The sequence below is a fragment of the Egretta garzetta genome, unplaced genomic scaffold (genome assembly GCF_000687185.1).
Source record: "Egretta garzetta isolate BGI_Z169 unplaced genomic scaffold, ASM68718v1 scaffold775, whole genome shotgun sequence".
Taxonomy (NCBI): domain Eukaryota; kingdom Metazoa; phylum Chordata; class Aves; order Pelecaniformes; family Ardeidae; genus Egretta; species Egretta garzetta.
In genome coordinates this window covers 447,404-475,211 of record NW_009259754.1, presented here as the reverse complement: position 1 = coordinate 475,211, position 27,808 = coordinate 447,404, and the positions used below count along the sequence as shown (strand labels likewise).

At 41.6% G+C, this 27,808-nt stretch overlaps 2 protein-coding genes across 7 annotated transcripts in view; one reads left to right on the top strand and one right to left on the bottom strand.

The window, feature by feature from the left end:
• LIMS2 (LIM zinc finger domain containing 2) overlaps positions 1-27,808 on the top strand; it is a 51,016-nt gene that overhangs the window by 19,748 nt on the left and 3,460 nt on the right. For 2 of the 6 annotated variants that reach the window (XM_035894990.1, XM_035894986.1), the window contains exons 5-10: positions 1,607-1,756; positions 2,628-2,778; positions 3,913-4,005; positions 4,876-4,924; positions 5,111-5,186; positions 5,982-6,579. In XM_035894990.1, coding sequence (XP_035750883.1) covers positions 1,607-1,756; positions 2,628-2,778; positions 3,913-4,005; positions 4,876-4,924; positions 5,111-5,186; positions 5,982-6,129 — 667 coding nt within the window. In that variant the 3' untranslated portion in view covers positions 6,130-6,579. The other 4 variants (XR_004842101.1, XM_035894987.1, XM_035894988.1 and 1 more) reach the window with 4 other exon arrangements.
• The window catches only part of MYO7B (myosin VIIB), a 49,165-nt gene continuing 33,012 nt past the window's right edge, over positions 11,656-27,808 (bottom strand). Inside the window, 15 exon segments of the mRNA XM_035894984.1 lie at positions 11,656-12,006; positions 12,781-12,900; positions 13,613-13,696; positions 14,409-14,525; positions 15,374-15,559; positions 16,011-16,117; positions 17,229-17,316; positions 18,125-18,238; positions 18,370-18,475; positions 21,273-21,428; positions 23,396-23,549; positions 24,042-24,199; positions 24,741-24,868; positions 25,693-25,874; positions 26,573-26,732. Coding sequence (XP_035750877.1) covers positions 11,923-12,006; positions 12,781-12,900; positions 13,613-13,696; positions 14,409-14,525; positions 15,374-15,559; positions 16,011-16,117; positions 17,229-17,316; positions 18,125-18,238; positions 18,370-18,475; positions 21,273-21,428; positions 23,396-23,549; positions 24,042-24,199; positions 24,741-24,868; positions 25,693-25,874; positions 26,573-26,732 — 1,944 coding nt within the window. The 3' untranslated portion in view covers positions 11,656-11,922.

Genomic DNA, 27,808 nt, shown 5'->3' with positions numbered 1-27,808 from the left:
AATGGGATAATTCCATAATGGTGGGAGTGAGGAGGGGGAGAGGGAAAGGGGCGGCTGCTATGGTAACAGCTTAGCCTGTCCAACACTTCCCTTTGCTTGCAATAGAGGAGGGTCTATGGGACGGCAGGGAGGGTTTGTGAGTGGGGAGGGGTTGATAATGGTTTATCAGTCCAAATGGCTGAAGGCATCTTATTCAGCTGAATGAGAGGGGTCTCTTTCAGGACACTTGCTTCAGGGTCCCTATGTCCTGGCCCATATAATTATGCTGCATTTGACAGTGCTGAATAAAATTGATGCCTTTATGCTGAGATGAGCACAGCTGCGTGTTCCCTTATAATGGGGTGCTGTCTGCTTTTTCTGGACTCCGCCTGGGCAGACAGTAGTTCCAGCCCTGGAGAGAGACACTTGCTGACAGGAGGACTCAGATTTGGGGAGAATAATACTAGTACTTAGCACTTAGGCGCCTGCCAGCTGAGGGTCATAAATGTTTGAGGTCTCACAACAACATCTGTGTTGTATTCTTGCCCCCATTTTACAGATCTAAGGGTAAGTGATTCATCACAGCAGAGTTTTAGAAGGGGCCCTGCAAAGAACCCACTACTTCAGCCATAAATCTACCCTTTCCATTTGAACTTTTCCTTTTGTCTGGTGTCTTTTGAGAATGACCTGTAAATCTCAGTGGTGTTTCACATAGTGATACAGTGAAAGGAATTAAGCAGGCCTGTCTGTTCTGTGACAAAGAAACCCACAGAAGTAATTCCTCTGTAATTTTTGTTTTATCATGAATTCTTCCCAGCCTGCAGCATTGCAGCTAGAGGGGTAGGTAATAGGCAAGTAACTTGAACAGCTTCTCCTCAGAGCTCCTAAATATTGGGATAAAACTGGTGGATTCCATCAGCCTTCACAGAAGTTTTTATGCCTTTGCCCAGGCTTTTCTACCAGAAATTTGACTTATCTACCTGTTCAGGACTGTACTTGTAATATGTTCTAGAATATGTGATAGGAACACAGTTACATTTACCACATAAAATTGCAAAATTGCGTATTTCTTTATTTTCTTTAACTTAGGACTAAAAGGAATTTGTAGACAGAAGAGTAGTATTCAATGGTCTCTTGTTTTTCCTAGCTATTGAAGACTAAGGAATCCAGCCATGGTAAAGGCATTTGAGCAATGTGCTTTGGATTAATACTTTTTTATTCTTTCTCCTTGACTCCTTCCCAGTCCCGTAATGCCTCTGTTATGGCTGGATCCCATAGTTAGTAATAGAGAGAGGGTGTTGCCACATTTCCTTGCCCACCTCTCAAAAAGGATCTAGAAGAATTGGAAAGGATACCTAGAAGAATGACAGGATGATATCCCTGATGGGATATAAATCAGTGAATGTTGGAGGAGTATATTAAGGAAATACGACGCTGTGACTGCTCTATCTACATATTCTTTTCTGTGCAATGGTGTGAAAGACAAGATACTAAACTAAATTATGTCTAGTCTGACCTTGGAAGATGCTTTTTCTGTTACATGAAGTACATCCTACAGCATGCACTGTACGTTGTTTTAGGAGAAAGAATTTCTTAGTATTTTATTTTCTTTACTTTGTTCAACCAGGCATCTGTGCAGGCCATGCCATAACCGTGAAAAAGCTAAAGGACTGGGCAAGTACATCTGTCAGAAGTGCCACTTGATAATTGATGAGCAACCTCTGATGTTTAGGAATGATTCCTACCATCCGGATCACTTCAACTGCACCCACTGTGGGTATGTTCTCGTATTCTAAACTCTGATAAAAAAGGAGAGGGACAAACAGTACAGTCAGCAGTGCAGTTCTTTCCAAGGCCTAAACTTTGCTACCTCCACATTGTTGAACAAGCAGAAATTGTGTGAGGAGAAATTGAAAGAAGTTTGGGAAGCCTACAGGAACTTCAGTTTTATTTTGCCATTCAATGGTCTTTTATCCTAAACTTGAAGGACGCTATTTTATACTGAAAATGAAAGTAGTTGCTTGGTATAAACTTACCTGAAAGGCCATGTGCAGAGTACAGTAATAGTATTGTCCAAAGATAGCTGTTGCCAGGCTATTCAAAATAGTTTCACTTTGTATTTCTGGATAGGAAAAAAAAGATGACTTGGTGAGCTGTGTCAGTCTTCTGGCACAGTCCATTATCATGCTGATATCTGTCTGACCTGAATTACTTCCCATGAAGGCATTATAATTGGATCTCAGTACTGCCCTAGAATTTGTAACAGTGCTGAAGAATAAAATAAATGTCTCGGTGCGGAGCACTACTAGGATGGTCCTTGTACCTGAGGTATCTCATTCAAAGATGGCTTGAGTCTTCATATGGATGCTGCATTGTTTCATGTAAGTGTACCTCATGTTTCTACTAGAGTATCTAGCCAAAGACATGATATTCCACGTACGCTCTCATCTGGCAAACTGAGAAGGCAATTTTGGAAAGATGAGTTGACAGTAACTGTTTGTCATCAGCTTAGTTTAATGGCTTTGCATTTGTAGCATGAATGTTGCCAAAGTATGTTAGCTTTCAAGTTTAGTCTCCCAAAACTTCATCTTTGGCATTAAAGAGCTTCACTTGGTGTTCTTACTTCAGGGACATGTTTGCGTTTTCAGGAAGGAGCTAACTGCTGAGGCCCGGGAACTGAAGGGAGAACTGTATTGCCTACCCTGCCACGACAAGATGGGTATCCCCATCTGTGGAGCCTGCCGCAGGCCCATTGAGGGACGAGTTGTCAATGCTCTGGGAAAGCAGTGGCATGTTGAGGTGAGGCCTCTGAATCCAACACTTCCTTCAGGAGCCATTTTGGAAGAGGACTTGTGCTAGTTGGAAGCTGTAGACATTTATGTGTTTTGTAATATATGAATCCAGACAAAAAAACAATTGCTTGTGTTTCAGATTGTCTTCACCTTATGTGAGTGAATGAGTACAGCAGGGTCATCAGGGCTGCCTAAGAAAGCTATGTTTTCACAACAGTAGTAACCTTAATTTTAAAATGCCTGACTTGCATTGTAAAGATTCTCGCAGAATATAGTTCACTGAACAGTATTTACTTACTAATAAATGTACATATTTACTATGATGTATTTAGGTATATCCTCTCCAACCCTAGTTAACAGGTTTGTAACAGCGTTAGAATTTGTAATGTAGGCAGAGCCAGTGCAATTTTTGCTTTTCAAGCCTTTTCAGCTCATTTCTTCTATAACTTTCAGATGAGTCGTCACAGCTTGCTCTGAAGTTTTTCCATGATTTATGGCTTTAGTGATTTAAGCCTCCTAGGGCTTCAACTGAGAGAGTTGCTGCTGCTGCTGCTCATTTGAAGTGCATTCATACCAACCATGTTTTATGTTCCTGTTTCTCTTCTCTGAAACAAGCAAGATAATAGTCTGCAAGTCTGTCAGTATAGATACAAGATGATTGCCCTTTCAGCAGGTCTACCTATCTTTAATACAATTGTTAATTACTGTAATAGACTAAATATTTCCTCTTTTCTTTTACTTCCATAAAGATTTTCTTGTCTGCGTTTCATTAGAGCATTGAGGGGTAACAGTTTTAAACTGAAAGAGGGTAGATTTAGATTAGACTTAAGAAATTCTTCACTGTGAGGCTGGTGAGGCACTGGCACAGGTTGCCCAGAGAAGCTGTGGATACCCCATCCCTGGAAGTGTTAAAGGCCAGGCTGGATGGGGCTTTGAGCAACCTGGTCTAGGGGAAGGTGTGCCTACCCATGGCAGGGGGGGTTGGACCTGGATGATCTTAAAGGTCCTTTCCAACCAAACTGTTCTGTGATTCTATGATTAAGTGTCTCATACTGAGCTGTGATTTATAGCCATGCAAGTTTTTCCCTGGTGATGGAAAAGTCACTTTGCTTGCCACTGAATGTCTTTTTTTCTTTTACAGCATTTTGTTTGTGCCAAATGTGAAAAGCCATTCTTGGGGCACCGACACTATGAGAAAAAAGGACTGGCTTATTGTGAAACTCACTATAACCAGGTAAATTCTGCCAGCAATGACTAGCAAATGCTTTTTTGTATTTTACATATGCAAAGCTATGCAGATTTTGCATTATCTGAATTTGTAGAGGCAATGCAATATTAAGAAATTAGTGAGATTTAACAGAAAAAATAGTTTTTCTTCGTAGATGTGAAAAGTGATGCTGAGAACAGAATAGAAATGTCTTGGGGATATTGATTCTTCATTGTGCCATTGACAGAAAAAAACATTGACCATGGCTTGCGATTAAAATACCTGTATTTCTACTCCAAAACTATTTGCGTGGACTTCTTTAATAATTACTTGCTTCCGTGGGCCTAAGATAAGTGTTGTGCTTTCTAAAGCATAAGAAAAGTATGTTTCAAAAGCAAATCAAAACCTTTTTTTTCAGTATGACTATGAATAGCCATGAGCTTGGTATTTTCTTCTGTCAGATAAATTAGTCTCTTTCGTAAGAGGTAAGTGTTACTGTTTTGAAAGTAGCTCTAGGTTTTATTTTGATGTTTATAGTTAAGCTATAGTTAAGCATCATGAGATGTTTGTCTACAGTAAGCATCATACTCTACTGATCCTCTTTTCTCCAAATTGCCACATGTACAGAACTTTAAGATCACATAACAGTGGTAGAGTGTAAGGCATCAACAAAAAGGTTTTGTATTATTTAGTGGTATGAGATCCAAAGGAACATAGACTATTTGGCAAGTGTATGAGAAGTTATTCAGAAGATTTAAATTGCTATATTTGGGGGCTACTTGCAATGTCTGGGAATTCTTTGATTGTTAGGATTTAATGTTCACACCAGCTGTGTAATTTGGGGAGCATGAGTAGTCAGTAACATGAGTTCCTGTTATTATTTCTTTTGCTGTGCAGCTCTTTGGAGATGTCTGCTACAACTGCAGCCACGTGATAGAGGGAGATGGTAAGATTTGTTCTCTCCTTGTTTTGGGTTGCTATCCTTGTTCCATTTGTTAGTGCAGCTGTTGCAGTCCCAGTGTTGCAAGGCACCAGTGTTTATTTTCACATCTGGCCTCATTTGAATTTGGATACAAATCCAAATTCAAATAATCTGTCAGTTTCCTCTTATTTTGTGCTTTTGCTATTGCAGTGGTATCAGCTCTTAACAAGGCCTGGTGTGTGAATTGCTTCTCCTGCTCCACCTGCAACATCAAGCTTACACTGAAGTAAGTCAGTGTTTATATTTTGGATGGTGTGAGATATCAGCTTGGGGGAGCCATGAGCCAGTACCTCTCTAAGGGGCAATACACCTTTTCTTTGTGGGAGCAGGTGCTTATAATTCCACTGATTTCAGAACTAAAAGGGAGTTGGGACTCAGCATCCTCTCTTATTTCTTTTCCTTCGTTAATCTATTCTGTAAGAAGGTTGGGTAAGAGGAGATCTTGTTCAGCAGTACAGAGGGAAGGCGCTAAACTTCAAGTAACTGCCTGTCCTGAAATACCTGCAGCCTTCATGTCTCCTTAGTCTGGATGCTCCTCTCAATGACAGTATTTGCAATTGTGTAGATTATTTTGAAAGAAAATACTATGCTAGTTACTTCAAATATGTAGAAGAGGGACAGAAAACAAAGCAATCCTACATTTTTCCTTTCTTAGGTTCAAAACCTTACCCTGCTATGCTGGGTTGGCCCCACTGGCCTTGTATATGAAGGAGCTCTAATTCATCACAAAGAGGACCTTTGAAGTGACATTTCCATTCTATGATAACATTATTATTCTAGACTGTTACATACAAATATATAGCAAAATCTTGCTCCTTATTTAACTAACAATGCTAAAGACCCTAGTTCCCTGATAAGAACCCAATCTCTGTACTTACAAGACCAGACAAGAAAGTGAGTTGTTTTATACATGCAGTACAACACAGACAACAGCATTTACGTAGATGCACAGAGACTTGATTTAGTGAAGCATATAGTTTGCAAAAACCATTTTAACAGCCTGCTGTTCTCTGTGTTAAAGGAATAAGTTTGTGGAGTTTGACATGAAGCCTGTATGCAAGAAGTGCTATGAGAAATTCCCTCTAGAGCTGAAGAAACGCCTGAAGAAGTTGTCAGAGCTGGCATCCAAGAAGGCGCATCCCAAAGCTCTGGATTTAAACTCTGCTTAAACAGGTCTGTCAGTCTGCTGACTGCACTCTTACAGTAATAAGCTGCTGCTCACAGCAGCTGTTGATTACAGAGGCAATTACTAAGAATAAGTGAAACCAAAGATAAGTAGTACCTTCCCCTGCTTCTGGTAATGTAGCTTGCATCTTGACTATCCCTTTTCTCAAGCAACTGCCTATTAACACTGGCAGAAAGAGGAATATGATTCCTGCTTGACAGTTTATGGGCTGGTTATTAATTTGCTAATAACAACTTCTTCTGCTTTTGTGGAATTGTACAGAGTCTTTCCTTTCTCAGTTGAACTGCAGTTCTCTCTCCATTCCTCTATAGTCTAAGGAATTAGGAAACAGTGGTTGAGTGTAAGGATGGAAGAAATGTGTGATTTGCTCTTTTTCAGCTGAAGTATAAAAATTTCTCCTGGGTGAAAACATTTTTTTTTTTTTTTTTTTAATATATAGGCAAATATTCTGAAAGCTGTCACTCTTTGCTACATGCAAAATGTTCTGGTCTTTCTCCAGATTCCTACTGAGCATATATGGATGTTGTACAGTCCTTCTGGTTTGCAGGTTTACTGGGAAAACCCAGGAGCCAATAGTTACAGCATCTGCACTGCCTGCTTGTCTGGCTTAGGTCCAATGTTAAGACAACTGAAGAAGTTTGTTTTACTGCTTCTCTGTTCAGTACTAAGGCGATTTCAATTGTCAAGGCCATGTCAGCCTCTTCAGAATAGTTGGGCTTTCCTTAAGGAGGAGGTGGCTATGGGAAACAAAAGATTTTGTTAGAAACTGACACTTTAATTTTCTCAGTTTGTTCTCTACTACTACATGGATACTAGAGCTTCTAGTGGTCAGTGCAAAGCACGTCCTGTCCACTGGCATAGCTGACATTTCTTGAGGCAATGTGGCTGGACCCTTCGTTATTCTTTTGCATGATGAAATCAAATTTGTAATATGGGACCACTTTAAGCACTTCAGTTTCCCCACCCTTCTTGCTTTATTTGAAAGATGAGTATATGCTTCTTGGTCACGCTTCAGAAAGCCCAATTACATGAAGGGATTTCTAATATTTAGTTTGTAGCAGACATGGTTTTATGCAGAAAAAAAAACAGGAAGTACTTTTCTTAAAATTTTGATCCAAATAAGACTTTCCTATCACATTTCTTCTTAAGACCTGAGTTTATTTCAAGAGAGGACCTCAGACATGAATCTGTACATCTTAAGTGTATAGTTCTGCTCTATGTTTTTGGCTACCACTGGTGAAGTTTCACTGGTCCTACTGTCTCTGCTAGTACAACCCAAGGTGCTGAGAAATTTACTGGTTTTGAACATTCTCAGTATTTCTTCAGGGGTGAGCCATCAGCAGTGCTCTTCCTGAGTCCACCTGTATGTTGCATAATCACGGTGAGCTTCTGAGACCTCTGGAGGTTTCCCCCATAGTTTCATGTGCTGAACTAAGCTCAGCAGTGTGAAAATCACTTTCTCTGAATAGTTGGTGACTATGCCTACCCTTTTGCAAGGTGGACAGGATGAAAATCACTGGAGGACAGCTGTCCCTTGCATGATTTAAGTCATCCAAAAAGTGGCTAGTTTAGTAGGTCAAATGAACACAGCAGTTGGGCCTAGACACCACACTGCAGCCCCAGGTGAATTAGCTACCAAGAAGTTAAAGCTTCCTCACTTCTTGTATGTGTGAGCAGCTACTGGACTGGGGCAATAATCTACCTTAAAATTGTCCTTGCTGCCATCACACTCTGCTCAGAATAGTTCTAAATGGGATAACAGCTAAAGCATTGATAGCTGTTAACATGCTTGCTGTAGCTACTACCCGTGAAACTGCACCAGTGGTGTCACAGCAGCAGTCCTGGTTAACTGTGTGCAGATAAGAATCCCACATGCAAGACCATCTCTTAGATACTTACTGGCTTTGCTAATTGAATTTCCTTCAGCTGTTTTGCTTTTTGTTGCTATAAGTTACCATAAACGTTTAGCTGGGGTATACTGCATCCACTAATAACACTGATGAGGGGATAGGCCTAATTTTAACAGTAGAACTCTTCTGTCCTCTTCTGACCAATATGCACTGTAGATTATAATAGTAGTAGCTGGTTTTGTCACTGCTTTAGGAGAACATGTGGCTAGTTACTGTTACCTCACTAGCCTTTTAGTTAAGGGCACAAAAAGCAGCATGTCTTTTGGTGCAGTAGTATGTGGCCACCGCAAAGACCAGTTTTGTAAGCCTATTTGGCTTTTTTTTTTCACAGCATAAAACACAAGAACTACTGATCTAGGTGCAGTTCAGTATGTTATGCAGATTCTTCTCAGCATAAGCATTCAGGTCAGTTCCTATAATCTTAGTCACAGGCCATGTCTAATGCTAAATCTGAGCAGCTCTGTATCTTCAGCCTCCAGGGAAGATGGTAGAGGAACACACAGCCGCATAGCTACTGGTGAATATGGAAAGGCTATGTAACTAGCAGGCAATAGGTAATGTTCTTTCAGTGGCCACTCTCAAATTCAGCAATGGAAAATGCTTGTAGGTAGAGGTGAATGGAATTACTTTTGTAATGCACATAGAGATTTAGTGTGTGCTCTCACTTGGTCTCACATTAGAAATTCAGTAGACGTAGTAAGCTTCAGTGTTCAAAGGACAGTTGATTCATTCTCTTTGATAAGCTTTTCAGTTATCTAGGATTTTGATTATGTTCTTATCTTCAGAGTATTTCCCAAAATTAGGGAGGGGAAAAATCATCATAATCCCTGATTTCTGTATTAGCAGAGGGTGATGTTCTCTCAGTATCTCTTAAATTACTAATTTTTCACAATTGTTTTTCTTATACTCCTGCTGCCCATAATCTGCAACGTGCAGAGTTACAGTGGTGAATATTACTGACATACCTTTTGTGGGACAGTGGAATTGAAGGAATAGGAGAAATAGCTATAGTTTAAATAAATTAATCTTCCTCTACTTCTTTGAGTCCACTTCTTAAAAACTAAATAGAACATAATGCAGACTTACGAATTCTCCTTAGTGTGTTGATAGGCTGACAGGCTGGGGTTTGGGTTTTTTTTTTTTTTTTAAATAAAGTCAAGATCTCAGTCAGAAATAAGCTGCATGTATTTTTCCATTGCTGTAAATAGACATGCTGGCCAAATTTGTCCTAGGTATCACACCACTGGAGAGTATAGATTTATATCAAGGTTGAACTTGGCTCAGAAGTCTACACTTACTAAAAGCTGTTGTCTCATTACATTTATAGTTTACACTCATATTTATACATACTGAATTAAAATCACTAATATTCACTGAGTACACTTGAAAATGGTTTTGCTTTTAGAAACCACAGTATGTGAAGCTTGTTTGTATTCAAAGGGTATGTTAATCACTTGCAATCTTTATGGCAACTTAATCTGCTCTCTAGGGTTTGCATCCTGATCTTTATTTTTATAGCAGTCTGTGCAATGTAGGCAAATATTGTTCAAATATTGTACTCTCTGTACAGAATTACAGAGAGTTTCTAGATGTTGCGTGTTTTGTATTAGATGATGTGACTGATGCTTTTTTAAAAAGTTCTTGGATGGTAAAGGAATAGATTGCAGGCAAACATGTAATAAATGTGGTTGTACTAGTCTGTAAAGCACTGTTAAGTGCTGAGGATGGTATAAACTGAGTAAGAATTAGCAGCTACTTGCCTTGGGTCAGGCCTTGATGAGCAGTGTAGGTTCTGCACCATGTAGAGCTCTCATTTTATCACACATTGTTGTCTAACCAAAACATATGATTGTGGATTGAAATGTTGTAATACTGTACCTTTTTATGTTCCTGTAATAAAGTTAACTAATACATTTTAAATATTCACACAAAAAATAAATGTAAAAGAGTTGTATATTGTACAGTAAAAAAAAAAAAAACCCAAACATTTGCAGTGCTGAGCCAGAGAGTATTATGCACTCTGAGGAACTCTGGGGATTGCCCAAAATCTGATGCACTGTCGTGATGAATTCGTGTTTTGGATCTGTGCTGCTTCTGTGGTGATGTGTTGGTTGACGAGGATGTGCAGAAAGGGGTATCCTCCTTTTAGAGGCTGTGCTGTACAAATTGTGTTGTGTATATGATGAGTAGATGGGATGCTCTGATCATTTACAGGCTGTAGTGGATGTTTGGTAGGTTTAGGTTACATGGATCTACAGTGAATATTCAGTTTTCTTGTTAAAAAAGACATTCTGGTTGTTTTTCTGCAGTGTTTATTTAAAAACTGGAGACAATACAGTTTGGCGGCAAAATTTCTTTTTGTACAGGTGAAATATTGGATGGTTCTCATTTACAGCCAGTTAGATCAGACATAGGATGACAAAAAACCTAAAAGTCATGCAAAAGGATCAACTATTCTGACAAGTGTGGCACTCATTTAGATGCACAAAGAGAGTGGGGCTCTTCCCTGCCACCCATGTACAGAACTCCCATTAGTGTTTGGATTTCACACACATACATCTGAGGGAACAAGAGAACCATTGTGCATACATTGGCAAATTTGAGAGATCTAGCAGAGCTGCTTTTCCAGCACTGCCAGATCGTGTCTCAAGGAACTTGGTGTAAATGCTTTAAGACGTGTCCATGTTTCACTGGGAGCAAGGGAGGGCTTGTCATTGAGGAAAGTGTACTTGTTCTCTGATGGGGTAAGCATCTAGGCTTGCTGCCACCACAGTGCATGCATGCTTTACACACTGAGCACACTCTGGTTCCTACAGGACCAAAGTTGTGTGTTTACAAAGGTCTGAGAGATGAACAAGTGCTGAATCAAATTTTACCACTCAAAGTGCCTGCTAAACAGGAAATAGAAAGGATCAGGAGAAATGAAAGCTGTTATTCTTGTCTCATGAACGAATGTCTGCATAACTCCAAGCTGAGAACATTTTTATAGAGCAGAAAAGTCTCTTTTCAACAGATGTCTGCTAGACTGTGTTCTTTGATTCTGATTTGCACTGGATAGCACATCTATAACTTGAAATAGGAGCAACTGAGTAAAAGTAATGCTCATTTCAGAGTCTGTTTATGTTTACTAGAAACTGCAGAATAGAAAGCAGTTGTTAGTTTCCAAGTGCATTATAAAGTGTGGAAGAAAGAAAACTATTCAAATTAACCAAGGCAATGGTAAACCAGCAGACAGCCTGCTAATTTAGTAGGACACAGGAATGACAGTTATATTCTGACAGTAGCTGGCTGTCATAGTCTACTGTAACTTGCAGCACATAACCTAGTGATAAAGGATGAAAGCCAGCATTTTACCTTTCAAGGTGTCCAGTTATCCTACTAATACAAGGCATTTCTCCACTCTTAGAATTTCCAATAGGAGTTAAAAAATAACATTACATTTGTTTGTCAAGACTCAAGGAGTTTATCCATTTGGTAAGAGCATATACAAGAAGGGGACATTTTCTTTCCAAAAGGAAATGTGTGTCTCTCTTTAAGAATAGAGGAGCTTTAGAGTGTCAGAAGAGGTTCTCATATTAGGGTTCTTCTGCCTCCCTGCTCCCATTAAAATCCAGCTAAACTTTCTCTAAATCCAAAATCTGAATGGAATTCTTCTACTACATCTCAGACAGACAAGTGTTACAGATACTTGAAAGCACATGCTCACTTGAGCTTCTCTTGTGGTAATGTTTCAGCCACACAGTTCATTCAGTGTGTGATCAGAAGACTGATCATCAAGATTAATATTTTTTAAATGGCATTTCTTCTGGGAGATGAAATTAAAGGTAGTTTGGCACAGTTATAGACCGTAGGTTCTATTTCTGCTCTCATGCTGGGAGGTTCTTTTGCTTGTTTACAGCATTCATTAGCAGGCGTACGTAGGATGTTAACAGGTCATCCATTTTGTAACCCTGTCAGAAAAATAAAAAAGTCTTAAGCCTCTCAAAGAGCTCCAGAAGTAAAAATATAATTTCCTTCCTGTTTTGTCTTCTACTTAGATTCTTCCCTGCATGGACATCTCTTTTTCCAACAGCTATCACTGTTTTGATAATTATTTATCTATTCTTCTCTCTGCTCTTCCCTTTGTAGACTTATAAAACTTTACAAAGTATAGCTCTACTGTCTCCTTGTTGTTCATTCTATAGATTGACATCTTGTACTTAGGAATCCAAGCTTTTCTGTGATAGAAGTTAGCCCTTGGATGTTTTCATGTTATCTTTACAAATTTACCTTTAAATATCAATACAGTGATGCTTGTCTGAGTCTGTGGACAATCTGAAATCAATTCTTAAAAAGGTGGTACCACTGATCGAAAAATGTAAAATCTTACAAAGATGGCGTTACTCCATAGATGGATCAAACCATGCAAGACAAAAAGTTTCATACATCATTTGTTGGTAAGTGCAGTTTTTTCTTAATGTCTCAGATAAATAGAATCTTGATGTATGGGAAGAATTTGGAAAATTGGTATTTTTCCTTGTCTCTGTGGTTTATGTCTTTGCATCAGATGGCATTATATAGCACTGAACCTGTTCTAAACTGCAGTTTTATTGACATAGCAGTGAGTGCTTTTTGTATCTGCACTGGTTTTAACATCTGTTTTGGCACCATTGTTTTGTAGCAATCCTAGATGTAAAGAAAAAATTAGTAGTTTCTTGTGTATAAGTTGACAAAACTCTTCTTACCAGAGATGTCTCACATAAGATCCGGCTTCCTCGTACCAGGTTCCCTATTGTCATGTGAAAGTATGTGCTCCCACTGCTCCAGTTGGAGATTTTATTGAAGGGGTAAACTGTTAAAATATCCTGTAAGGGGAAACAAACTGAACTATAGAACATTTCTCAAATGAAAACAGGCTGTTATGTAAGAAAAACTGTAGAGCCAGAGCATTCTTTTTCTTTCCCACTTCATTTATAAACACAGTAGATCAAGGTAGGTCTTGCATCCAGACTAGTGTTATATTGTATTTTCACCAAGTGGGTGAGCCTTAATCACTCTAATGAGACTTCCTTTCATTATATATTGCTCTTTGCCTTAGCACACTACCATTTTATAATCTAAAACTCTCTGGATACTTGTTTTCTTATTAAAAACAAATAGTGAGACTCATAAATGCTTTTACCTGGGAACTTGGGTAAGACCAGACTGTTTGGGTTAGAGAGCTGGTAAACACTATTATTCAGCATGATCTTTTAGACAGCTTGGGTTTCCTGCAAAGCATTTTTCTGAAGCAGGTTCCCTAGTGCACTAGCCATCCACCTGCCTGATCTTACTCTTTGCCCAGGTCCATCGTGATTACCACTTCTTTTTTCAGAGGTGCTCTACACTGTTTCCTTTCCAGTGTAGAAACTGTAAAGAAGTGATTTGAGGCAATAACATTTTCTTCAGTTTCACACAGAAAATGAATAGAGGGACTCTATCGATACTCTCCTACCATTCAGGGAGGAGGTCCTGCTGCTGTCTTAACACAGTCAGTTAAATCCTTCCTTAGATAGACTCTTGAGAAGCAACTGTTACCTTTGTCTTCTGATGTATCAGTGAGACGCCTTGCTTGTTGATTGCAATCAGCACAATCTCTGGGAAATTTGGCTCTGAGGTTTGCTATAAATGAGTAACAGAGCAAGATAAGCAGAAAATTAAGAAATGATCCGTAACAGGTGCATAGTGACCTTTAACAGTGTCCAGTGCTGCTTGTTCTCTTTACCAAATAAACACTGAAACATAAAGTTCTTCAATATTATTTAACTATTGCTAAGGATGACTTTTTTGGCTACATATCGATGACTTGAGTAACCGCTACATAAAAGCGGAATCGGGTCCATTATTTCCTAGGCTATCTGATAATAGGCTTAATGGTTGGTTGCAAACCGGTTAAGAGTCTAGCGAGGAGAAGTTAAAGGTAGCAAGTGGGAAATGATTCCTGGAGGTATCCACTGCAGAATGAGAGGATTAGTACAGTTCTGTTCTGAGGGAGGAGTCCCCAGAGGTACAAGATTTGGCAGCATTTTGTAGTGGAGAACAATGGCAGGACAGTTAAGTATCTGTGTAACTAAAAGACCCCATCTACTACATACTTGTAGTATTAAGTATTACAATTGGAACAACAACATAGCCAGTAAATAACAGGCGTAGTTCAGAAGGGATTAAAAAAAAACATCTCCCCACTTCCAAGGAACTGAGTTTTCCTCTATAGATGATGGCAAGCCAGCTTTATAATGCATTCCCCCTTACACAGATACGGAATTATAGTCAGTCCATACCCCCCCAGTGCTGGTCTACTACCAAAGCCATTCATACAAGCCTTTAAACCTACCTTCACCTCAAAGAAGGCTGATCCAAACGTTGGCCACCGGTATATCATTTTCAAGAAGGCAATCTTGGCCTCATCCACAGTTTTTCCTTCATGTTTGCTATATGCTGCAGTAATGCTCTGTTTAGAAAAAAGGATGCAAACTCTATTCATTTGAAGACAGGCAGGTTTCCAATGTATCCAGCATTAGCACTAAAGACAGCATCAGACCATCACCAAGATCAGTCTTGTGCCCACAGCAACATAAGACTGTGAAAATTAAAATAGCCTACCATGCCATGGGGCAAGGTGGAGCCAGAACCTCCCCAGTGTTCCTTACTAATGAGTTGGCTGAAGGAAGTCCAGGAGCCCAAGGGAACGGATTTCAGGGTAGAGGGGCCATATGGGATGAAACAAAATTCAGAAAGCCAGTGTTCAACACCCACAGACATGTATCACATTTTCTGCTGAAACATGTAGGGTGAATTTTCTCTCTGTGTTTGAAATGGTGTCCTATGTCTTCCTCAGTGGAGTAAGTAATAAGTACCTGCTGAAACTTTCTTGCCTTTTGGTGGAGAAAGGACCCTTTTGCTATGAGTAGCATGCACATGGTGCAAGGTGACTGATTTGCTGGCCAAACTGAAATATTTAGGAGACATCTTAATGTTCGTTTCTCTACAAGATCTTCAAATCCCCAGTCCCATCACTGACTTTCCTATCTCTAACTCTTCCTCTGGACACTGAAAATAGATTCATATCTCCAAGAAAAATGCATATCTCAAATCCATTGTCCAGGCCTGCAGATACCTTTCAGAGGTTTCATAGAGGGGATGCAAAATCTAGATTGTAAGAGGCAAAACAGCAACATCCAGTAGCATCCCTCAATAATGCTTTCAAAGACTGTCAGATCAAAAAAGTAGTGTGTCTCAATGTCTTCTCTCATAAAGCTCTGTGGAAGTGGCATGATTAATGAAAGCTGATGTTCTTACCTTCTTCCACTCATCTGGTGAGATTGCTCGGACCAGATTGTCTGGCACCAGCTCCTTCAAGATTTTGGGTATGGTTGCCAGCTGTGTGCGGTCATTGTTGAAGCGCACTTTATAAATCAGCCCTGCCAGCAGGACGGCTTCATCTTTGGAACACTTGTGGTAGCCTCTGAGGTACTTCGGCAACTCCTGGAAGAGACCAGCTCTGAATCCCGACAGAATGGGCTGAAGCAAACACTGACTTATGGATGCCAAAGCTGTGAGGTCAGGATATGAGTCTTGCCAAACACAGTTCAAGGGCTTTTGACTCTCTGGAGGTTCTCTGGATAATCTTTAAAGGTCCTTTCCAACCATTCTATGATTCTCCATACAATTACGGATTAAGACGAGCACCTCCAGGGTACAATTAGATTAGGGAGCTGTGCTCCTAACATAAGCAGTATTGCTAAGGTGTGAACACTGCGAGAAATAAACCTGCTGCTGAGGCTGAGCTGTGTCCTCCAGAGGCATTCCTCTGGAAGCTCTGTAATGCAAGCTGTGGTGAGATAGACTGTAATTACTCTAGAAGACTTAATTTCCTACGAGTATTTCTTGGATCACATTGCCTGTCATTATATTTGTGCTTTAGGGAGCTGGTTACCTGGTGGTAATGAAAAATGGAATCAGCTTTCAGGTCCTTCCCAGGAGTTACATTCAGCCACAGCTTTCTCATGAAGTACACCTCATAAGCCACAGACATAGTAGCTCCTAAGGAAACAACACCTTGTTAGCATTCTCTGCTAACTTTTAAGTTTTTAAATAGCTTGTAAGTTTCTTCAGAAATGTAATTCTGGCTTTAACAAAATTACTAACAAAGAAGTACAAAAGACCATTTTAGATGACCAAGAAATTGATTAGTTGTCAGTTCCTGGGCACTGATCATGCAGTGATCTAAGGTACAGGCTCTTCAGAGATGGAGGAAGAAGTTGAGGATGCCAGCAATGCAAGTGTTTATTTGTTGGTGTTCGTGACAGCTGCCTGCTGATGTGCAGCACACCTAAATTCTGTTGTACTGATGCAGGTACATTCCCTGATGGCTGTGTTTACAGAAATGCATTGTGATTTAAGGCACCCACAACCTTTATGCTGTGATTTTTCAGAGCTCCTGGCAGCTGCATCAGCTGTGGGGAGAAGAGGGAAGTTAGAAAGTCTTAGATATGTAGATAGCGCTTCAGGAGGTTGAACCTTAACTGTCCTGAAGTAAGCAAAGGTTGGGATAAATGAACATGAAATTTGAGTGGAGTTTGTGTTTGATGTGGATTTCAAAATGTATGTTATATGGAGGTGAAGTGCAAAGAATTGCTGTCATTAGTGTTATATTCTTTTATTCTAACAAGTGTTCCTCTAGCAATATAACGTGCTTTGGTATCATCAGGTAATAATCTAGGCAACAATTTTCTAACAACCCAAGGCATGGGAGTGACACTGTGTAAAGAACCTATTTACATGTGTTGGCTGATACCTGATCCGGCAATGCATGAGCCTGGAACTGTACAGAGGATGAACCTATCTAACTTTTGTGCATCCAGCTGTGTGTTTTGGATGTAACAGGTAAAAAAAATCTTTGGTACCAATTTAAAATATCTGGGGAGATCCCCCCACAAAGATGTTCTCATGTTTCTGATAGCCAGTGCTTGGCTGCGTCAGGTCACTGGATCTTACTGATGGTGCAGGCAGTAACCGTATATGTACAAACAGAATTGTTATAAGGCTCTGCCACATGCTTCCCAAGATGGAGTAAATTCTACTGGATAAATTTGCGGTTTCCCCAGTTCGACACAGCATCTTATGCAGCTTCTTGTCATGCTGGCATTCTTACCATCTTTCCCTGGTTTGTTCCTCCTGTTCCAGTCTGTCACCTGCCTTAGTGAGTCAAAGAAGTAGTCTGCTTCATTCTGACTGATCACCTGAAAGAGGCCAAGCAATGAAGGGGGGAAAGGAGGGATTAGTAGATCATAAAAAATACTGCCTGTGGCAACATACCCAAGTATCAGGCTCAATTTTCCTTCCCTGTCTACAGTGAGAGAGCACTATTATGGCAGGAAAGACAGAGGCAAGGGGAAAGAAGTAGAGAAACAGGAGGGGGAAGGCTCAAATGATTTAAATGTTGTGTGGGGATTTTTACTGCATCTTCTGTTGCTTTTTTCTTTCCAACCTGCTTATTGAAGTCAAGCTGAAGATGCCTACCTTATTCTTAGCCACCTCCTCTTTGTAAAATCTTGGCACATACTGGGTTCCTCTTTTCATGAATGCAGCACATCAGAAACTCCCTGTGCTTAGACTCAGTGCTGCTTTTGCCTTTATCACAGTTCCAGAGATAAGGGACCTCTCAGCAAGGCAAGCCAGCCCAAGCTTCCTCTAAACTAGAAAGCAATCAACTGGTGCTGGTCAGCCACTACTCTCCCTAATACTAGAGGGTACTGTACATGTGTAGCACATGTCCTGGGCAAAGCCTGAGTGGAAGAGGGCTGAATCCAGCAGTATGCAACCACCTGTGTACTGGTAAGCTGGTAGAAACTCTGCATCTCCATCCAGCCCCTTCAAGGGTTGTCAGGTGCTAAAACTTCAAGTCTAGGTTGTATCCCTTCAGTAAGACAGAAGCAGTAATGACCTGCTCTGTTGCTTGGCTTTGTATAGGGTTGTTTAGGTGGTCTGGTAAATGAGTAAGAGAGGAGGGAGGAGTCTGGCTGCCCTGCCATAGTCAAGAAGAGTTACCTTGTCTGCAATCTTCACAAAGAGGCTGAAACCTTCCCAGGAGCTCAGCTGCAGTTTGGAAGCAATGTTCTGACACAGAGTCCGGATTTTGGTGTTTGTTCCCACGTCAAATGTCTATGAGATAACAAGACTCTTGTTACACAGAGGAGAGGAAGAAATGAGAACACGGAATGTCTTGAAACGTGCTCCTGCATGAACACATCATGGCTGGGAAAATGGTCAAGGCTGGGAAAGTAAGTTCTCACCTGTTCTGTTTCATTAGGGAAGCAAATCTTGTGTGAGACCTTAGTGTTGTTCTGTAAGATAGCCTCAACCTCCACAGGATGAGGTGCCCACTTCCTGGAGCCGCTCCTGGAAAATGCCACCACCATCATAAGAGAGATCAGTGCTGGATGTTTAATCTTAGAGGAGTTGAACAACAGTATTCCATCCAAACAACAGACTCCATCCAAAATGCTAGCACTGTGATGCGGAGCAGGCTTTAATGGATCTTCAGCCCAATGCAAATTAACAGCATTAATATGAATTAACAGCAAGAAACTGAGGGTCTTATTAGCATGTATAGTAAAAGTCTGTTCTACTCTGCAAGGAGGTTGCATGAATAAGGCACCTTCCTAGCCAGTACTATCACCCCTTCTATGTATTTAGTGAGATTTTTCCTTACTGTTATTGAAGTGTGAAGATAGCCACAAGGAGAAACACACTTTATTTAATTCTTGCATGAGCAAAAAGATATGCATTGAGATACAAAATGAGTTACAGCTCAGGAGGTAAGTACTAGAAAAGTTTGGAGGGCCACTAGAAGCATGTTACACATGTATATACACGTAAAAAAAAAATATTTTTTTATGTATATAAAAGAGCTGGCGTATAATCACTGACTCGAGAGGTGCTTATGCTGTACAATCCCAGTTCTTTGAAATTATACCTCAGAGCAGAGCTGCCTTTTAAAGCAAAGGAACTGGCCCTGAAGTCCGAGTCATACAAAAATGTTGATACAGTTAAAGTGAGAACAAATCTAGCACATTACCTTCTGGGGCTGGTATTTTCCTGCCCTCAGTGGCATAGAGCAGGCTGTCTGGAGATTTTGTACACTGCAGCTTATGGGCCAAATTCCCCTCTCACACTGGGCCAGTCTCTCAGGAAGAGAGCTTAGTCTAGCATCCAGCTGTAGTCATGTGGATTTGAAAACTAATTTTTTTTCCATTAAATAAAGTAGCAGTTCCATTTGGAGAAGGAGAACCTGACTGTAAACCAAGTTGAACAGCGTGTGCTCTGGTACTGTACAGGCACTGTAAGGAGTGTGGACCTGCCCTACACAGTCATCTATTCCTGGACTTGGAGCAGAGGGAGGCCAGAGGAGACCAGGGAAGTGCAGCTGGAGGCACAGGGCCATCTCTCCTTGCAGCCTCAGCTCAGCGTTCATTGCCAAGGCAAAATTTGCTTAACACCTGTCAGGGTGCTCACTGGTTCCCTGGCCAGGAGGCTGGGGATGAAGCTGTAAAGCTGTTTATGGAGTAAAAGGTGTACCCAAGGGCTCAGTTGGCTTCTACTCCACGTATTGTAGGTCAGTCCTTTGAGCTGCCTGCTCTCCCCTTTCCAAAAACAGCAGGTTACATACAGGGGGAAGTTGGACTAGATGATTGTTGCAGGTCCCTTCCAACTGAAATTATTCTATTCTATTCTGTTCTGTTCAAAGTAGGTGCAGGTGTAGTCTTAGGAAACTAAATGCTCTTAGGAAACAACATTTGTCTTTGTTCCTTTTCCCATCCTCCAGGCTCCAGATCTGGAGCAGTTTAGCAGATAGAATTCTCCTCCCAAACAGCCTATTCTGCTTTCCCCTCCCTGTTTCCCTACTCTAAAGCAGCTCTGTACAGCTCAACAGGGCTTAAAGCATGAATAGCACATGATACGGGGAGGCAGGGAATTTTCAGTCTTCTCCGTAGAAAAAAACAATGAATAGCATTCCTCGCCATGCATTTTTCAGGCACTTCAAAGGCAAGTTCAATGTGCAGTGACATTTCCCCAGCAGTGCCAAAACCCATCCACTTCAAGGGGGGCAGCCACTGTGTTACCATTCCCCTTGAGCCTGGCCCACATGGCTCATAGACCAAATGCAGGGACCAGCCTAAGAGAAGGGGGAGGATGGAGGAGCTGGAGGGAGAAATCACTGGGCAGCTTCTTTACTGAAGAGGTCTGTGTCAGGCAGGTGGTAACTCACAGCAGCATCAAAAGGGACAAGGCTGGGGTTAACCTTGATACCAAAGCACTGTGTTCTCAGAGTGTCAGTCTGGGTAGTTCTAGTGTCTGGAGGAATCTAGAGAAACCCCCCTACAGTTCAGTTGATCCTTCCTGAAAACCAGGTAGCCCTTCCACTCTTCAGGTCATGTCAAGTTCATTACACCAAGTCATTCAGAAGCTTGGGAAGCACTGTGGGCTGGAGGCTCTATTGCTTCAACCCTCACCAGGACAGGGGTAATGCCTAGAGGACTGAGAAGTGCTCTGTTGTGAGCAGCCATTTAAGTCTCAGGGCTTTGCTCATTTGGATTTCTTCAAAGAACAGGAAATGACTGTGTTGATCCTGTCTTCCTAGCATGGATCTGCTTTGCTTCACCATTAGAGAACCAACAGAGCCACATCAGCACTGTGCAGATGACAGTGACTTCAGTGGTGCCACCCCACTATGAGTAAACCCTAGTATTTTTAGCTGCACATGTGCAGCTCTGTGCTATTGAGATTCAACAAACTCAAGACTAATCCTGAGGCACATGTAAGGGGTATAAGGATATGCTGCCTCACCACAGGAAAGCAAGGTCAGGACCTCATTAATGACAACACAGGATTTCATACCAAGCTGCATGCCCTTTAGGATGTTTGAAATACCCAGCTCTGGGAGTCAAGTGATTATGTGTGATGCTGAACTTTTTAAAATGTTGCTAACTCTGTGAAAGAAAAAAGTGAAACTTTGACACAAACCTCTTTTACTGGTTCAAAGTCCACAAGAGAATTAAAAATAATGATCACTTTAAAAAAAGGATGTAAAGAGAGATAGGAAAGTAAGAGTCTCAATATTCTAGTCCATTTGCTTTTTGGCACCCGATTCATGATTTTTTAACACTTTGAGCTGGTTATATACTGGACTGTTTACCTCATCACTGTCTGAATCCTCCGACTGCACTCCAGGGCCAGTGTCTCTTTCTGACGTGTCTCCATGAACTTCTGGGCATGTTTCAGCAGCGACTTGCTGGGTGGGAACAGGCCAGTGCAGAGCCAAAGGAGCTGCCAGCCCTTGGTCACGCTGTACCTGTGAACACAAAGCAAGTGGTTCTGCTACAGCCACATAGAATTCTTTGTTTGACCACACACCAGCCACAGGGAAGAGAAACATATTCCCATCGTGGTATGTTGTGCCATTCAGCAGAGAGCTGCAAATCAACAGAGCCTTCACACAGGATCTGGCAGCCGTTTTCTGTGCAATGGCCACAGCCCGTATGCAAAGACAATGCTAAATCCTGGCTGATAAATATTCATGACAGTTTTAAATCTCATGAATAAATATAAGCTCCAGTTTAACAGTCATCTAGGCAGCAGTGACCCTGGTCCATTCCTCTTGGAAAGCCACTGTCAATTTGCTGTTCAAGATCCCATGTACTTGGATTGTGCTTTATCAGCTGTTTGTATTCACCTGCCTTCTGTGCTAGCCAGCATTGCTCAGAGCACAAGCACTTTGCTTGTAATTTACTTTCCTTTATGTGTGTTCCTGCTCTGAAAAATGAGCAGGTAGGTGGCATTGTGTAATGAGGTAGTTACAGTTCTTCAAAACTCCAGATCAGGTTTGTACAGTTTTCAGGCAGAAAGCCTCTGGACCTGTGAAATCTGCCAGATTAAGCTCTTCTGGCATTTCATCCTCAGCAGTAAGAAAGGCTCTGCAGCCAGGAGGTGGTCAGTCATTCTACCTTCAAAGCCAGGAGCAGAACACACTTCAGCTGTGTCCCAGGGATTACTCTGAAACGCTAAATAGTGTGAAGTGGTTTCAACTGGGAAAGCCAGCAGGTCTACCTTTCAGTGGGCACCAGAGTCTGCTGAATAAAGGGGTCCTGGCTTCTTTATTCCCATTTACTGTTCTAATTTTGCAGATGAAGACACACTATTTTAATCCCATTTATAGTCTATAGATCAGTGGTGTTTGTGTCTGTGTGAAAGTGTGACATGGTCCACAGGGCAGTAGCCTGGGAAGGATGAAAGGTTTGTGGCTCTGGCTGTTCAAATGAATATATATGGAAATAGCCACCTTTCAAGCATTGTTTTTTCCACACCAGTGATCCCTCTCAAAACAGTGAATGACCCACAAGACTAAATTGGTAGAGTACATCAGGCATGGCACTGGCACCATGGTTACAGACTATGTGTTAAATAGCCTGTAAGATTTACTGCAGGCAAGGAAATTTACCATTTTATAGTTACACACATGGTAAAAGCTCCACTAAGTTTAATATTTGTGGAACAGTAAGAAACAAAATAAAAAAATAGAAAATCCTTCTCTAACTTTTTCAGTGATACAATGCAGCTAGAAACAGACAAACAATTTCTTAATAATTAGTATTATTTTAAGCTTCTTTTTGCAATTTCTTTCCCCTGTAAGTAGGTCAAATGATAATTTTATGAGTGGGGAAGCAAACACCAGCCTGTTTCAGAGACTTATGCACAGACAGGGGCCTGTGTAACCAATCTGTTCTGCAGGCCAGCTGTGTAACCTAATTAATATAACTACTTAAAAAGATTCACTGGTAGTAAACGATCTAGTGTTAACTATGTGCTTATAGGAGGGAAATACTGTCATTGGAAAACTTAAAAGAAATGGAGGGCTGGCAGTGCAATCACTGAAAGCATGGAAGAGCTCTAGGCAGTGCCATATTTTCCCCACAGACTGCCTCGGGAGTGAGAGGGCTTCAGCAACACCTTCCCTGCCTCACACCATACTGCACAGAGACGAGCAGCGAATGCTGATGGGAGCAAAGCAGCAGCTCAAGGGAGACGAGCGAGGGACCTGCTCCACAGCCTGTTGCTGTCAGTTAGTGGTCCTGAGTGCTCTGCAAAGGCGAGCCCCACAGCACTGCCTGGAAAAAGGGGGAAGGGAAGGTCTCACTCCAACATTTGGCCACCCTTCCCCTCTGCCCCCACCCCATCACAGGTGTAGCAGGGATTCCTGCTTACCACCTACACTTGAGCCCTGGCTCTGCAGAAGGAGGGTGTTTGCACATGGGTGAGTACCTGTTTTTGTTGTCAGTCAGTTGCTTCATAATCTGACAGTAAATCTCATCCCGCAGAACCTCCTCCTGGATAGCTGCTATAAATATCTGGTCAGTGACTTCCACAGAGGAGTGTGCCTGTTTTGAGGGATAGTCTCCCATGAATTTCATGATGGGTGAATGTGCTGTTAAGGACAAAAGCAGGCCAATTTTGGAAGGTAAATGGGAAGTCTGATCTGCATCCTAACATGTTTGTGACTCTGTTGATAGTCTAAGTGGCAAATACTGGGAAGCAGGTCTGGAACATATTCCCTGCCTGTCTCCTACACCCTTTCCCTGTGCAGCAGTCACTGCTTGGCTGTGATTTGTACTGTATTAGCTGCTTGCTCTGGGCATATACAGTAAATCTCACTTGCTGTTAAAGCCATGTTCTCAGTTAAGTGAGCCATCGGGAGTTGTGGAGCATTGGGAGGGAATAGAAACCTTTTCTCTGTAGACAAGGGAAACAATGCTAAGTTGTGCAGAATTGATACGTTTACATCATGGTGGGGGGTATCCCCTGTAATATGGGTGCATTATTATCTCAATGGAGGTGACTTTAGTGGAGGTAGCTAGCTCTTCCTTCCCATGAATGTTCTCAGGTCCTAAAGAGAAGAGTGAAAGGATATCAATGAAGGCCTGACAAGCCAAATCCCGAAGATCAGGGTCCGTGCATGCTGTCTTTAGCAAGGGCTGTTTCAGGGGCTCCTTAGAGTGTGCCCACAGCTGACTGCGCCCGCGGGATTTCTGGAGAACAGCTTTGCTGATGGATTCCTTCTCAGGAGTCCTGAAAGAAGACAAGTAAAGGCAATACAAAATTATTGGACCAGTATTGCTATGAACATAGGAGGTCATTATCACATAGGCTTGTCTATAGACATGTTCTTTCCCAAGATCTTGTATCTCCTTTGATTATGCAGATCAACAAGAACAGGAAAATACGTATTATTTTAGACACAGAAGGGAGAAAGCTTGCAAAAAAAAGAGAGATTTTAGGAGAATAATTTTTCCCTTACTTTCTGAGGCCTGAGATGTTGTGTACCCTAGCTAGCTAGAAGGGTTGAGAATTAAGAATAGGGCCTGCTGGAAAGAAAAGAAAAAAAGTCCAACTGGGCTTCTTCTACCCTTCCCTTTGCATTTCTGCAGACAAAAGATACAAGCAGGCCATGTGCCAGAATCTCTGGCATGTCCAAAGTCATACTTCATTACAGGAAACAAAGAGAAGAAACCCAATCAGAAATGGGAGATGCTGTTACATCCTAGGCTTTAGGGATCGCTAAAGATCAACTGGAATTTTCCTAGGGTGCACACTATACAGAGAGCTTCACCTGAAGTGTTCATAGGAGAACTCCTCCAGGGTGTAAGGCTTCACTGTGAGATCCTCTTCATCAGGTTCATCCACATAGGAGTTCTGTGAAGCTGTCCTCCTCTGGTCTGGAGACATCATCAGCAAACTCTGGAATGACATGGCCACATAGAGATGTCACATGGACACAGGTCTCTGCACATATTGTCAGATGTTATTCAGCATGTATGTGCAGATGGTGTATACTAAGCTTGAGTGCTCTGTGCTGCAGGAGATCTTCTGTCCCCTTAATCTTCTTCTTCAGAGACTCAGGAAAGACTTGGGAGTAGTCAACTCAAAGAAGTAATTTCCATAGATGCAACAGTAGTGACCATCAAAATGTATGTGATTATGCAAAGGACAACACTTGTTAAAAATGCAACTGCTTATCCTGCTGTGGTTTTCCCTCACTTTTTCAGCTTTTTACTTGTTAGCACTGCATACAATATACTAAACTCCAGACTTTAGTCTCCAAAACTAAAGATAAAATTGTTAGCAGAGTGATCAATGAGAAACCTTGCGTCCCTCAAAGAGCATATTCTTTTAAAATAGCCTGCTGCACTTAGAGCTTCCCTTGAGCCGTAATGTATGATCACCAATCAAACCCAGTGTGAATGCAGGAAAATTCAACAGCACACTGATTTCCATTAATTGCTACCAATTTCAGGCACTGAAATCCCTAAGGGTGAACAGGCCATTTTTTTGAAAGGCATTGCTTTTGTGCAACTGCAGTCTGTCTTTTCCTTAGAGTTTGGGCTAGGTTTAGTTTTGTTTTCAGACAGGACAGCATGAAATGCTTTGCTTCAATGGGAGGTATAGAACTTGTCTGACTTTGGAGGAACAATTAACTTCCAGTTATAAATTTAATCATATTTAACACTGTTGTTATCATTTATCTTCCAGTCTTTTCAAAGAAACTGCTCAGCTTTTCTTACCAGAACTTGACTAGAAGGTTTTGTGAGAGAAGGAATGATGTAGATCTCTTCCAAAAATACATTTCCTGTTTTGCCTGTCCTTTCATTCTGGGCACAAATCCAGCCAGAGTTTGCATCCAGCCTTTTGTCTTCGGTGAAGATTAGCAAGTCTCCCTTCTTGAAGGACAGGATGGCAGGGTCTTCTGGAAAATGGAATAAGGGAGTACTGTTAAGGCTTGACAGTCCAAGAAAATGCAAAGGGATTGCAACATGAAAGACAAGGGAATTGTATTTTGAAGGCCTGAATTCAATTAGCAATGGAAAGTGATTTGCGTAAATACGGCTAATTTTCCAGTGATGCTTCAGAGAAATCACTTAAATTTCCTCTGACAGCCTGATTTTGATCCACTGAGGACAATGACAAAATTCCATTTGCTTTATGGGTGCTGACTTTGTGTCTAGAACTGGCAGCAAAGCATGGAAAGGAACTCAGTAGTTGTAAGTAGGTGAAGTTAATGCTTATACTTTAATCCCCTCTTGTCTGTTCCAGCCAACTATATTCCACAGAAAATTCCTGTTTACCACCTCTGTGAAATTTTTCTGGAAAGTATTTCCAGGGAGCTCAGATCCAACTTTCTACTATAAGAAGGCTGAATTGTTGGACAGTCTACTATCTAAGTAAAATATGTGAAGTAGAAGAAGGAAGGAAAGGTAATCTGTATGCAAAGGTGTTGAATCACATTGCCTTGTGTTCTGCATTGCTGTGCTGATCACTATGCATCCCTCCTGGAGCAAAGGGACTCTTGTTGCTGAAGTTCTCCCTCTTTGAGCTCTTTCAAACAAGTGCTGTGGGTTCTTTCAAGATTTCTTCCCTATCCTGTAGAAAGGTCATAAGACTTACCTTGGGATTTTTTCTCATTCATTGCCACAGCGAATCGTGATCTCTTCTTCAGTCCTTCAAGGAACATGACCACCAGTTCAGCAATGACAACACTGTTTACAGATGTCAGGACATACTCCTCGGCACGAAGTGTGATGAGAGTGCAACTCTGTCCAAATGACTTCACTGCCCTATGTAATATTGAGCGGTGTGTTACCAGAGCATCTGGAAAACTTACAGACCCACCTGCAATCACAGCCAAGGCACCTACACCTCCTTGAAGACAATTCCCTTACAGTGAGTATTGGTAGTTCTTAATTTGCCTGCTCACGAGTTGGTAGGTGTGAAGGATTGAACTGGTTCAGGTTCACTCTGGACTCCACCATGTTTTGTACAAAAGTGCTTCATTATAGACAAAAGAACACTCTTCTTTTGGAGTAACCGGGCAACTGATTAAATCTGTGACAGTCCTCATAGAGGACTCGTGCTGGCAAATAAAGAAGAATTGGTTGAGGATGTGAAGGTAGGGGGCAGGCTTGGCTGCAGTGACCACGAGATGGTGGAGTTCCGGATTCTGAGAGGGGGAAGCAGAACAACAAGTAGGACTACCACACTGGACTTTAGTAGAGCAAACTTTGGCCTCCTCAGGGACCTACTTGGAAGAATTCCATGGGCTATGGCTCTCAAAGGTAGGGGAGTCCAGGAGAGCTGGCTTCTGTTTAAGCAGCTCTTCCTCTGTGCTCAGGACCAGTGGATCCCTGTGCGTAGGAAATCAAGTAAACGACGTAAGAGGCCTGCATGGATGAACAAGGAGCTCCTAGTGAAACTCAAAGAAAAGAGTAAGCTCCATGGAATGTGGAAAGAGGGTCAGGCCACTTGGGAGGCATACAGGAATGCTGCCAGAGCATGTAGGGAAGCAACAAGAAAGGCCAAGGTTCACCTGGAACTAAGTCTGGCAAAGGACATCAAGGATAACAAGAAGGGCTTCTTCAAGTATGTCAGCAGTAAACGTAAGACCAGGGGTAATGTGGGACCGCTGCTGAATGAAATGGGTGCCCTGGTGACAGAAGATACAGAGAAGGCGGAGCTACTGAATGCCTTCTTTGCTTCAGTCTTCACTGTCGAGGCTGGCCCTCAGGCTCCCCAGTCCTGGCAGGTAAGCGAGCAAGCTTGGAGAAAGGACGACCTTCCCTCTGTCGATGTGGGTCAGGTTAGGGATCTTTTAAGGAAGCTGGACACCCACAAGTCCATGGGCCC